General features: G+C 44.7%; 1 protein-coding gene across 1 annotated transcript in view; it reads left to right on the top strand.

Moving 5' to 3' along the window:
• The window catches only part of COL4A1 (collagen type IV alpha 1 chain), a 470,976-nt gene that overhangs the window by 354,498 nt on the left and 102,783 nt on the right, over positions 1–13,695 (top strand). Inside the window, exons 27-30 of the mRNA XM_069636741.1 lie at positions 5,642–5,734; positions 5,842–5,946; positions 7,333–7,430; positions 10,573–10,723. Coding sequence (XP_069492842.1) covers positions 5,642–5,734; positions 5,842–5,946; positions 7,333–7,430; positions 10,573–10,723 — 447 coding nt within the window. The remainder of the gene's footprint in view (positions 1–5,641; positions 5,735–5,841; positions 5,947–7,332; positions 7,431–10,572; positions 10,724–13,695) is intronic.

Raw genomic sequence — 13,695 nt, 5'->3', positions numbered from 1 at the left:
CTGCTCTTCCTATTATAAAACCTAGACTACAAGTCCCAGAATGCAAAGAAAAAACCAGGACCGGACAAGCACCCACAGACCGGAATAGATCATTCTGGCAACCATGTAGATGCCAATCTAGTCCAAGACATGGTATCCCCTGAAATAACACCGACAGCCACTCAGTGACAGCTGGTGGACTTGGGTCAGCTCCCCCTTCTCTTTACCACAAGCTCTGACTCTCCGAGAAATCAATCGGGGTCCCCTCTCTGCTGAGTGCAGCTAGGGTGCAGGACTAAGAAAACAAATATAATGTATCACCTGGCAATAGCCACAGACCATAGTCATTTCCAATTCAAAGTTTTATTTTCAAATAAACAAAAATATAACAACAATTGAATAGATGATATAGTCATTTCCAAATAGCATGCTTCTGTCAAGACGCGTGACGCAAGGCCCTTTCTCAGAGCATTAGCTAAATGTGTACAGCGACCTGAGTGTGCACTAAACACCGCGTTTATGAAAAGGATGCATATATTAGCACAATTCATGGCCATGGGCATATAGATCATCAATGAACAGACTAATGTATCTGATCTGTTCTGCATCCCGAGCAACATCTGGAATTCTCCACTTGGTATGGTCGCACCCCGCGGATATCAGCTGCCTATATTTTAATGCACATACACCAGGCACCCTCCATACACGAAGACCCAACCAGGCCGCCTGTGTCATCAAGTAAACGGAACACTTTTGTAAGCACTCAAAGCTATCCTGTCCTTTCATCTAAAGGTGTTTTTTAATGTCTTTGCAACAATGACTTTGAAAAAACTCATCAAAATATATAGAGGGGTTAAAATGGGTGGCGGGAGTTGCTGGGGTAGGGTTAATAATATAGGGATGGGGAGGGTTTTGGGGGTCCCAATAGAAAAAAAAGATTTTCGATTCGTTTTTTAAAAGTAATTTCTTCAAAAGAAAATACTTCGAAAAAACTGTTGTCTCTAAAACGGCATAGAACGCTCAAAGCAGTGTACAAGTTGGTTATCTATCACAGCTGAGAACAAGGTGCATCGCCATCTAACGTGTTTGTATACGGAACGCGCATGCAAGTCATTATTATGTCATTTTTAGTTTGGGCTACTAGGTGGCAGAGCCACCGTTAAGCCGAAACTATTGCATTAGAGTACAGATGGGGAGAAACAGTATATGAGGAAGGACACAAAGCTTGAAGGTAGTGTTTGGTTATTTGTCCATCCATTGACTGCCCATGGCCATTCTAATCCCTATGGCCATTCCCACTCCTCCCCACCCAAAACACCTCCTCATAGGAACTCTTTCAGCTCGCTTTAATCAAGCCTTACCATCAAATGTTGCACTCTAAATGCCTGCTAGTGTTTTCTCAAAGCAGTCTTCTGAGAGTTAATGACTGAATTGGAGCACTGAACCCCAACTGGTATAATAAAAGTGTCTTAACCAGGTGTGCCTTCAGCCAATGTATTTATTAGCACTATGCGTGTCCTTCACTGAAGTCATGTTAAAAACAAGCATTGGCATTGACAAAGCCAACAGTTTTGGCTTGTGTATATACTTGAGGCATTTTCCCGGACTGCTATTAGATGCCGGGCACCATTTTGCACCTGCTATCATCAATGGTCAGTTAATACCACCATGGCAGTGCCCTTTCAAGTGCCTTTCCCATGCCTACACAAAAGTCCAAACTGTTGGCATTGCCAATGCTTGTTTATTTTACCATATGGAGAAGCATTTCCACAAGCATTGTACAGCCTGTGTACTTTGCACAAGGCACATACAAAGGAATTTTGTGAATCAGCACACCAAGTCCAGAATCACATAGTTCATAAAAATATAAATCCTTGCAACCAAAAGTAGAAAAGTAGACAGATCATTGTTATTTATTTTGCATTATTGATGTTAAAATGAACGGCTTGTCCCAAGGACATGTTTTCTTTAAAAAATTCAGAGCCAGGTCAAATAGACTATTTAAAAAAATATAAAAAATTAGAATATAAAATCAAATTCAGGGAAATTCCCAACCCTTAAAGGTCAATGCACAAAGTGCGAAAAAGTGGCCTTAAATTGCCCCATTGATTTTGAAAAGATGACTTTGCTCTGAAAGTAAGCAGCATTGGACATCAATGTAACACAAGGAGCCAGACTGCATACATTTAACTGGTGCTGGACAAAATGGCGCTGACATTTGCACCGAAGATTGTTGCAAAATACCATCTTTGCAATAATCAGGCGGAAGTGATTCAGGTAAGAACTTTTTCTGAGTCCATATAAACATACTTGCCAACATTCTGTGACCAGAAAGATGTAGGATTTTTGAAGTTTCAAAAATGAATAATTCCCATAACAATGACATCACGGGAAAATACATAACATACATTCTTGGCACCATTGAAGTATTCTAAAATACACAACCCATCAAACAGCACAATACGGAAAGATGTTCAAATGTAAAAAATGTATAATTCTGAATGGTAACTTAACACCAAATTCAATTACCTAACTTCACAGAAGGCAATCACACAGAGCTGGTGGGAAACGTTTGCCGCTGCTCTGTAGCAGCAGCCCAGGCAGTACATATTTATTGCAAGTTGAACACTGAATGACATGGTGACTGATACCCCCCTTAGTTTCATAGGCAGATGTTGTGTGAAGGTGTTACACTCTGCCACTTGCCTTCACTGGTGCATACATGCCAACCCTCCCGATTTAGGCGGGAGACTCCCGATTTTTAGGTGAAACATTTTGCTATTTTGCACGGTCTCCCGCCTAAAATAACTTTAGCCCCAATGCATTCCTATGGGGAAATATGAATCTCCCGATTTCCCTGTGGAAATCTCCCTCCCAGGTGCATCTGAATGTTGGCATGTATGCTGGTGGTTCACCTAAGGGTTGTCCCGGGCAGAGTGCAGGACAGCGTCAACTAGCTGTCAGGTGAGTGGATTGGTCTGAGCCCATAAAAGTATTCACCTACCAGTACACTGTATAGACAGACTAATTAATGTGTTGCATGCTTTGTCCCGGAGCTTGCCTTAGAGTCACATAAATTACTTGCCACTCTAAAAAGCAGTAGGATCTGTCAATTAAATCTGTAGGCGGTAGGACTGCTTAAAAAGCAGTAGCCCACTGCCTAAATCTGTAGGGTTGGCAAGTATGTTTATAGACAAAGAAGAAAGGAAGCAGGGAGTGAATTGCTTCAATAGATCGCAGTGTGTTTAAAATGTCACTTCCGTTTGTGCCGCATTATGCATATCCTTACATCTGCTGCTGGAATTTGTATTTTCGTGCACTTCTCCGGCAGTCCCTCCCTCCACTCCCTGTGCTCAGACTGGGACTTTTGCAGATCTAGTTGCTGCATATTTCTTTTTTTAAACTTCCCTCGATGTTAACAAAGATTTCTTTCACAAAGTTAAGGGAAGTGCTAGCTAAATTATATGCTCCCCGAGAGGGCCTTCCTCCGCACCCCAGGATTGCTGTAATTACTCAGTAACGGTAGAAAGCGCTAATATAGTAACCCGCCTCCATCTCCCAGATAGAAATAGAGAACCCGATTTAAGGTCATTGTAAACAAAAAAAATGCATGCAGATTTCTGGAAATGCCTCAGGCATTTCGCCCAAAAATCTGCATACGTTATTGCCGCTAGGCAGGTCAAGGCATAAATGCAGAGACCCACAACTAACTGCCTGGCGTACCGATAATTAGCACATGCATTAATCACTGTCAAGATCGAGATTACCCACGAGGAGGGCCTTTGAAACGGGAGAGATGTTTCCAGAAGCACTATAATAACACATGGGGCATCATTATGAGTTTGCCAGTACAGTAACAATGGTACCGGTAAGCTTGCCGGTACCGTTGTTACCGTACTGGTAAACTACGAGGTCTGCTCGCGGGTGCCTTCCTGCCCACAAGGTCTGACCTGGCAGGCATGCCGGCACCCGCGAGCAGACCATGTTCGATGCACCGGCACCATTCGCGAACGGTGCCAGTGCATCCGGCCTCCCCAGTCCCATTGAGTCCAATCAAATGGGGAGTCATTTTTACTGGCGCCTGGGAATGGGCAATTACCGGTACCGGCAAAGCCGTAATGACCCGGTAATTGGACATTCCTGGGCGCCGGAAAAAAAATGAGGCCCATGATATTGCTATAATGTTATTGTGCTTGACAGCATTCGCATATTACTTTTCTGGTAGCCAGAGTGTATCACATGACATAGACGCCATTTGCAATCCCTTGAAATTGACACTTTAGTAGGTCAATCATTGCCAGTGGAGCAACTTTCCTGAAAATGTTGGGAGGACATGACATCTAAATGAAAGGGGCCCCTGCCAAACGAGTGGGACAAAATGGTGTGCCACAAAAGCCGCGGGGCACAAACACTCTTGCCCCCCCTAAAATTACACCCATGATCATTGCACTAACATTAATAAAGCTTCCCACAAGCACAAAGGCCCAATGGAAAATATGTACTTTTGTTTTACTGAATCCCTGTATCTCACTTTCTTAGTAGTTGCTAAATATTTTATTTTCAGTACTATCTCCAATGCATAGCTGGAGACGGAATTACATTTCCCATTCATTCTAGGCAATGCTGGCAAGGCCATTGCATGGTTACACGTCACCCTGTAAGGCGCAATAAAGGCCAACCATTTCTTAGACTTTATTGTTAGAATGCAGGCTTCCTGTTAGACATCCCATTCTATCAACTTGACTTATTAAGCCGTGACATCCGGTGCAGTTGGCCAGATATGAAGCGCTCCACTTGCCAAATGGAATCTCCTAGACTGGGATTCCGCACCCAAGGCACGTCCGGCATAGGGCAATGGCGGATAAGACTGCACTTACTGGTGAGGGAGTGATTTGCCCATTCCCTGACCACAGACCCACTCAATTTAAGAGCGAGACCATCTTCGTCAACTCACAATGGCTCTGAATTTGGGTGTGGGTTGGTCATGGGGGTCTGAGGGTAGAAGGATGAGACCTGCAAAGTTGTCCGTGGAGCTGTTACATCTGCTTTTGGTGGGATGCCAGTGCAGCAAAGAGTGAACAACCACACCAATTTTGCTAATTGCCCCAACTAACTTTATTGACCGCCTCCCTGTGCCACGTAAGCTGCGGTCACGTGATTGCTAGTGTCGCTATCTTTTGACAGCAGATTGTAGCCAATCCAGAACCCGATGCTACAAGAGCCATTGCTGTTTCTCCATACCCAAACACTGCAAGTGTGTAACTTTGTATTTGAACATGATTCATAAGGTTCAAGCTTGCATGCGTTAAGCTAGCACTGCCCTTTTAAGTCAAGTACATGGGTCCCTGAATCACATAATTATTTGGTTGATCAGTAATTACCAATGATGCTGAAGGATATTAATAACAATACATCTTAACACACCATTCAAGAATTTTGAACCAATTTTAATTTTCAAGCATCTTTGCTCAATGGACCCCTTTGCAATAATGGTTCCAGCCACAGCTGTGACAAATTACACCCAGCCATTATCAAACGTGAATCACACCAGAGTGGATTTGTGTCTATATGTGTACTCAATTTGTGTAACCTGAAGATTGACTAACAAAATTAAAATGGAGGCATACACACAAATAAACCCTTTTCATGCACTTCTATTTAGGGGCCAAAGGTGAAAAAGGGCAAACAATTCTTCAAACTGGACTCCCTGGACCAACCGGTGTACCAGGCGAACCAGGTTTTCCAGGTGACCAAGGTATTCATCTCATTTTCGGTCATTAGAAAAAATATTTGGATCCATTGTTTTTCTGAGGGTTATAGTATTTAAATATTAACATGCTTGTCTTCCATCCTTAAACTAAGGGGACAAAGGTGCTCCGGGTCTTCAGGGCAGATTTGGATTTCCAGGAGAAAAGGGTGAACCAGGCGTGCCCGGAATTGGATTTCCTGGACCCCCTGGACCAAAAGGTAAGGCTTTTTTTCAGTTAACCTGCCAACTACTCATAGGTCATGCAGCTTCCTTGAGAACCGGACACATCCAACCCACATGAAAATGTTTCTTTACTTTCCAGACAAAAGATATGGAGGCTCTTCTGCTTATGTGCACCATGTTAGATTTTGGGTTACATACACACATATATTTAAGGAGACTTAATTAGGACTTCTCTTAAAACCATCCAACAGTGAAAGCTTTGCTCACTTTCCCTGTACTGCGGTGGTGGAGAAGTAGTTGCGCAATGCCAATGGAGCTGAACCATGCGACTGTGGCAGCATTGCTCTTTTTTAATGTGCTGTAATGGTGTTGGTGGGAAAGCAATCATGCCATGCCAATAGAGCTGAACCTTGCAATAGCAACAGCGTTGCTCACTTTCAGTGAACTGTAGCAGTGGTGGTGAAAAAGTAATCACCCAATGCGAAGAGAGCTGAACTATGCCACAGTGATAGCGTCAATCGCTTTTAGTGAACTCTAGCGGTGGCGGTGGGAAGGGAATCAGGCAATGCCAATAGAGCTGAACTATGCCACAGTGACAGCGTCACTCACTTTCAGTAAACTGTAGCCATGGTGGTGGGAAAGAAATCATGCAATGCCAATAGAGCTGAACTATGTCACAGAGACAGCGTCACTCGCTTTTAGTAAACTGTTGCGGTGGTGGTGGGAAAGGAATCATGCAATGCCAATAGAGCTGCAGTCTTAAATCCACTAATCTGTGTTCATGAGGTAATTTATATATATAAAACACGTAGGTATGTTTCCATACTCAGCTGATGCAACTTATCAGTGTTAGGCTGCCCTCTGCTGTCCAAATGGCAAAGTACACCCACTTCAACAACAGCTATAATTTCAACATACATGCAATTGATCAGTCTTCGGTTGCTATATTTCTGAGACTGGATAGAAGAAGGCTGGAAGGAAGTCTGTGGTCTGAAGGCAACAGTAAGGTGCCATTTTCAAAATGGCTGACTTTACATGCAATGCATCTCTTTGTTCACCAACCGTGTGCACTGGGAGAAATTGGTAATACAGCTGCACCTCGACAGTTAACCCCTCATCTGCAAGTATAGCCGTCCACCTCTTGCCCTCGGTTCGCTGAGCAAACTCTAGGAAGGAATAAGTTGTCCTTTTCTTACCATACTCACCTCAAAGGTACCCCACAGCATGGTTGAGAACGGGGGTGGAACCCCCCAATTAAAAAATAAAAGATAAACGTTTTTGAAAAAGTGAGGTTGTCAAAAAAGGTCAATTTCTGGCACTTGGTTAAAAATACCCAATAGTGATTTTGATATAGAGCCATATTATTGAATTGACATGTCGAAAAATGATAGCATGAAAAGTGACAGCATGGCTTTTTGCAGGTTTTCAAGGTTCGGCAGGTAGCCCGGGTCTTCCCGGCCCTTCGGGGTTACCTGGGATCATTGGCTTTCCAGGCTACAAAGGGGAACAGGGTGAAAAGGTAAGCACCTTCTCCAATGCATTCCTTGGTTACTCTACGGTTGTTTCTGTTACGTAGCACCGCGTCTTGAATGTAAGGTTACTTAGGCTATTCACTTTAGATTGTCGCCAAGAGTCGGGGTTGGGTCCATGCATTAACACATTGGCAAAAAGTTGGCTTGCTGGGGTGAGCTCATGTCTTGGTGGTCCTGCTGCCAGTTCCATTACAGACATCCTGTAGGATATCTTACAATTTTTGCAACTGGCAGAGTTGGCAATGGGTCTTAATAGGGTTTCCCAGTCATTCAAGCATGCAGCTGCTTTGTGGGTGCAGTGGCGGGGGAGGATGTTCTCAGCTGTAAAGATCCGTCAAAGGAATAAATCGAGAAACTTCCTTTCTACATTCTTCAACGAGGTGATGAATAGCTTCGTGCATTCAGAAGGCATGCGTTGACCGTGCGGGTCCAAGGGCACATGTGCCTCTTTTCATTACAGTGGGAGGAGGGCATTCTGTTCATTTGCATCCAGCAGATAAAAAAAAAATATTTCAAATTATTTAGACGCTGCAGTAGCCAACACAGGATTCATTTCATAAATTTTTTAATCAAAATCAGTTGCACATCAAGTCAGAAACTTGGACAAATATTACAATATATCTACCAAAGTCCTACTTTTAGGACTTATCCTTCAAATATGAAAGGGTCCCATTGGATGGTACACGTCCAGTACATTGTAATTGTAATTGTTTATTTGTAGAGCGCTTATACACAAGTGAAGTGCTTCAAAGCGCTTCAAGATGGGAAAGGAACAAGGAAATACAGAGTTATTCTTAGGCCTTGAAGTTTCCGAATGACCTAACAAAAAAATGACTAGCAAACTAGGCCTGGCTGCATTGCTTCTAGTGCAAGACAAGAAGGAAGGTGAGAAAGGGGGAGGAGAGGGAGAAGACCATACAGTTCATAAACCTCCGTACTAAGCCAACAAGGTATCAGATAGTGCAAGTGCATGACAAAGAGTGAGGTGGAGGGGCGGGCCTTCTATCAAAACTGGCAGATCCTTCTAGATGTTGTGTAATTGTCCTTATTGATCATTTTAACTTGAATGCACTTGGACCTTGATTGGATGGATGCGTTTTAGTTTTGGAAGCATCTTCTCCAGTGGTCCTCAGTAAGAGTGTGTTTGAGTTCCCTGTGTTTTTGTGAAGGGGATGGTTATGCTCCTCTCCTTTCTTCACCTCTGCCATTAGTACGTAGCTATCCCCCACGATACAATTCGGTCTAGCTGCACACATATCGTCTCTCTCGCATACTCTCCAGACTACCTCTCTGCACCCACCCACTTGCCTGCTCCACGTGGGTGACTAGCAGGGACTTGGCCGCCCCTACCTACCTTTGCACTGGCTAAAATGCACACATGCATTCCATAATTCTCTGCCGAATATCCCATGCTATACTTCGGTCTCCAAAGGGCGTTCGACCTACAGCGCATTGAACCATGCCAATGGTGAGAGGCACTATACCAAGGCCCATTAAATTACCTATCGACTGAAACCAGCCTTTGACCAATGCTGCAATGTTTCACGCGCTTCAGATTGGGCACCTTTGAGAGTTCACAGGGATCATAGGCATTTAGTAGTGAGGCATGGCTCACTGCTACTGCAGACCCAGCCACAGAGGATATGCAATGTCAGGGATATACCATGCCAAATACAGACAGGGGGGCAGGCCAAACATTTCAGTACACTTGTGACACTGAAGCACCAGCGCATAATTCTCTTACTTCATGAGCAAGAGGATAAGTCCAATTCGAAAATGTGGGCCAGCCCTTGGAGATTTTGCCTTTGCTCCTATTTTATTTCTGCCAGGATTCTTGTCTTATCAGGACTTGAGCCTAACTTGAAAGCAGAGAATACGTCATAGAGCGATATTGATGAGCAAGACATTTATACTTTACCTTTGGAAAGGAAAGAGGGCTAAAGACTGAACAACTGATAGCATTGCTTGGGAGGATTACAGAGAGCACAACCACTGACTGGATAGAATTGTTTGATCGATATGTCAAGCAGGTGTTGCAAGTTCTTCCTGAGTATCGGGCCTTGTAGCGGAGGCTGGTTTTGGTGCGCAACACAAACAACCATTTTGTAAAATTCTTCACAAGGTAGACAAGTGTCATGTTCAACACATTGGGCCTCATTACGAGTTTGGAGGTAGCTATGCCGTTTTTAGCGGCATGGCTACCCCCAAACTCGGGTCCAGGTCACGCAAAAGGGGATTTACCGGGCCATTCCGACCTTGGAGGGCCCGGTAATTCCTTTTCGCGGGACTCGGACCCCATACATCCCCATTTCCATTAGAGCCTCCATAGGGCTCAATGGGAATAGGGAGGGTGCTAACAACGGGCCCGTTCATGACAGGCCTGTTGTTAGCATCCTGGACTGCTAGCTGGTCTCGCTCTGCATCTCTGATCTGGCGAGGCGTCCAGAGCAGGACCCGCTGCAGACCTCGTAATGTGGCAGCCTGGAATGAACGGTGCCGGTCCCTTCCGGCACCGTTCATTCCGTGGCCACCACAGTTGTAATGAGGCCCATTGTCTTGACTTGATTTTTCTGTGGTTTTACTTTTTGCGATATGGCAGTGTGCTTTTTTGTTTATACAAACTTAATATGTGTATGTCATGGTAAATGATATCGAAATTGATGCACAACTGCGATTGGCAGTGCCCATGTCCTATAACAAGGTTTGTAAAAAAAAGAATTTGTATAAAAAAGCTATACATAAACACAAATCTGCCGGACACCCCAATCTCCTTATTTTAATTGATTATTTATAACACGCTTAATACCCAGAGGTGTCTAAGGGCTGATGCGGGGTTCAAACCTGTGTTGCTCCACATCTTCTTGGGTCCATGGCGACCGTGTTGCTCCTGAGCTATCCTCCCAAGGCAATGCATCCGTTATTTATAGTTTAATGTGATAACTTATGGGGAGCTCACTGATTTTTTCAAGTGTCCAAATTATTGGTCAGTTGGGAATACATTAAATTCCACTTTTGTTTTGTAATATGGAAAACATCTTATGCTACTGTTGAAATGTTAGCATTTGCAGTAAGTATAGAATTGATGTGTGAACCGCTCTTTCAGCACAAATCTGCTTGCTTCATTTTAAGGGCGAAGCTGGCGTAGGTCTTCCAGGTCCCCAAGGAGTTGCAGGTCCTCAAGGGCAGCCAGGACCTGGTGGAGAAAAGGGGGCTATAGGCGTACCTGGCCTGCCAGGAGAGCAGGGTTTTCCAGGTAACCCCGGTCAACCCGGATCCCGAGGTAAGACTTCTCAGACAGATTGAAACTAAACATTTAATTTGCCCCATCCCTGAAGAGTGCCTCAGGAAGACGCGCCCTGTGAATAAAGACCTGTGTGTTCATTGTATGTGTGTCTTCAATGGAAAGCTTTTTGTAACTGTGTGCATGGGGTGAAGGCTGGAGAGTTAGTTTTAGCATGTCATGGATTTTGACTGAAACGTAGCTGTGTTCTAAGTTCTAGGAACCTATATAAGCTTAAATGATGGCATTAAGCAGTGTGCATTTGGCTAAAACTGTTCTGACCCACACCGGCCATTTCATCATCAGAGTGGCAAAGGCGTCAATGAAGTATCTGCCCGCAGTGACAGTTGAGCATAAATTAGTGTTTGTTCAAAGAAAAACAGCACATTGTTACCTTTAATTCGGCTAGTCGAGTTGTTTCATTGGAAAGTTACAAGGCCACATAAACTGCTCCCTCAAGAAACCCTTCTTTGAAAAACATGTGTACCCTGCTGGCCAATGAAATGTAGCTAAAGTTACTTTCCGTCCAAAGAAATGGTGTAATGCTATACAGCTCGACCATAGTCTTGGACCCATAGACCCTAAATCAGACCCCAAGAGTCGCTCACCGGTGTCTGTATTGTCAAAGTTGGGATCACATAAATCCCATGTCTATCCCAGATATAAGCACGCATATCTAGGGAGATGGATGGATGCATGCGCGGACGGCAAAACAGCTGGATGAATTGGTGGACAGACGGACGGCTGGCTGGATGGATAGCTGGATGGATGGCTGGCTGGATGGATGGATGGACGGAAGGATGGTTAGACAGCTGGGAGGATGGATGGATTGGTGGATAGGCAGGCAGACAGCTGAATGGGTGGATAGACAGGCAGACGGCTGGATGGATGGATGGATGGATGGATGGACGGACGGACGGACGGACAACGGGCGGCTGGATGGATGGCTGGATGGATCGGTGGCTGCAAGGCTGGATGGATGTGCAGAAGGATGGTTAGACGGCTAAGAGGATGGATGGATGGGTAGGCAGGCAGACGGCTGGATGGACGGATGGATGGATGGATGGATGGATGGATGGATGGATGGATGGATGGATTGATTTATTGGGCTGATGGATGGATGGGCAGATGGGTGGGTGGTTGGTGGGTCGATGTTGGATGGATGGGCAGATGGGTGGGTGGGAGGATGAAGAAAGATGGATGACAGATGGATCGAAGGATAGACGGTTATGCACAAGCATTTCTCTACAATACAGTAGCCACAGCCCATGATCCAACACTACAATCCAACATCATGTTCCCTGTGTGCAACAGCCTCTCCTTTGTGCGACTCCATCCAAGTAATTTTTTCTCACACAGCTCTTTCATTTCTCTCTTGTCTGTGGCATGCTGCTGTTCCTTTTCCCTTTTTTTAAATTGAACTATTTATTCTGTTATTGTTATAGCAGCATGTATCTAACCTTACCGCCATTTAAGGGCACTTGTATGAGTCATAGATGTAGTCTGTTAGTGATCACACGTGACTCAGTTAAGCCGGCTTGTGAGATTCTATAAACAATCCATGGATGAAGGTCAATACTTCGGACTCGCCTCCGGGCAACGAGCAGTTAATAATGAGGGGGGGTGAGTAAGCAGGGATAACAGTTTGCTGCTCTTTGCCTAAAGCCGGCGTCGTGCCATTGGGAACATCCTTCTTCACTCTCTGTCATGCCACCAGATCAGTCAAGGGCCTATAGCAAAATTCCTCTATTCGGGTGGCTTCTGGAGTGGTAGCTTGGCTGTGCTCGTAGGGATGGGCTGTAGGCTTTCCAGTGCTAGTGCCTTTGACTACTGCAGACCTGCTCCTATTATTTCTTTCGCTGATTGTACTTTTCCGGGGGAGTGTCTGGGAATTGGGTAAAGCGGATAGTTCGGGCATAGCGATGGCTGAGGTTTTGCAGGCGACCCAATCCATTGTCACACATCACCTTGTGACGAGAACTATACATCTGATCTTTGACTCCACCAATAGCCAACGGGGTGCTCTGAAGGAGGGTTTGATGTAATCTTCCTTTTTCAAGTTAAAGGCCAGTTTGTTTGAAATGGTCTTTGGGCCATTTCACCCATGGCCATCTCTTGCAATGCATGATTTGTTATTTAGTTATAGAAATCCTGGTCTGTCACCCTCCTTGTCGTCCCTGCTTGCCACTCCCTTCCCCTTACTTCATGCTTTCTTTGGGTTTCTTTGCTTTCATTCTTGCTGGGGTTTCCCCTTTATAGTGCTCTGTTATTTAAAGATTTAGATTTCGTTTGCAGCTTTAAGATGCTTCTTTTGTACTTTTTGCAAATGTCAATTTGTGTTGCAGTGGCTGAGCGTGTGCGTTTGCATGGACCTGACATCGCACGTCAATGTGTGGGAGTGACGGGGCTTTCATTGATTTATTTATTTCCCGTTTGTGTACAGCGCGAACATGGCAACGAGAGCATCCGAGCGCTGCACAGTAAACAACACACATTTACAGAAACCGACAATGCATGGTGAAACTAAACACATACACATAGGATACAATGCACAAAACAGATTTCCACAAACAGGCTTTCAACAATTTCCTAAACCTCAAGTGATCAGCCGGGGGGTAAGGTAGTAAGGGGGGTATGGTGGTAAGGGAATATGGTGGAAAGGGGGTAACGTGGTAAGGGAGTATGGTGGTAAGGAATTCCAACATTTCACTGCAGCACCAGTCACGGATCTATTAAGGGAAGATGATGGTTGAAATGTTATCGATTCGAGTTGCGGTATTTCCCGCCTGCGTACACCCCTCATATTGAAATGCATATGCTGAAATTGGTGCAGTTTGGGACAGTGCTGGGGTCTTATTGTTACTCAAGAGGCTTTGTTCAACTACTATGCCTACCTGATGGAGGGAAATCTGAGTCAGGCATAGCCCTCAAGTTTCTGACTGGTGCTGGTACAAGGGATTGTGCTGTTTTGT

This window comes from Ambystoma mexicanum, chromosome 7p (assembly GCF_040938575.1).
Source record: "Ambystoma mexicanum isolate Mex_15411 chromosome 7p, UKY_AmexF1_1, whole genome shotgun sequence".
Classification (NCBI taxonomy): Eukaryota; Metazoa; Chordata; class Amphibia; order Caudata; family Ambystomatidae; genus Ambystoma; species Ambystoma mexicanum.
This window is presented reverse-complemented; position numbering and strand designations above follow the sequence as displayed.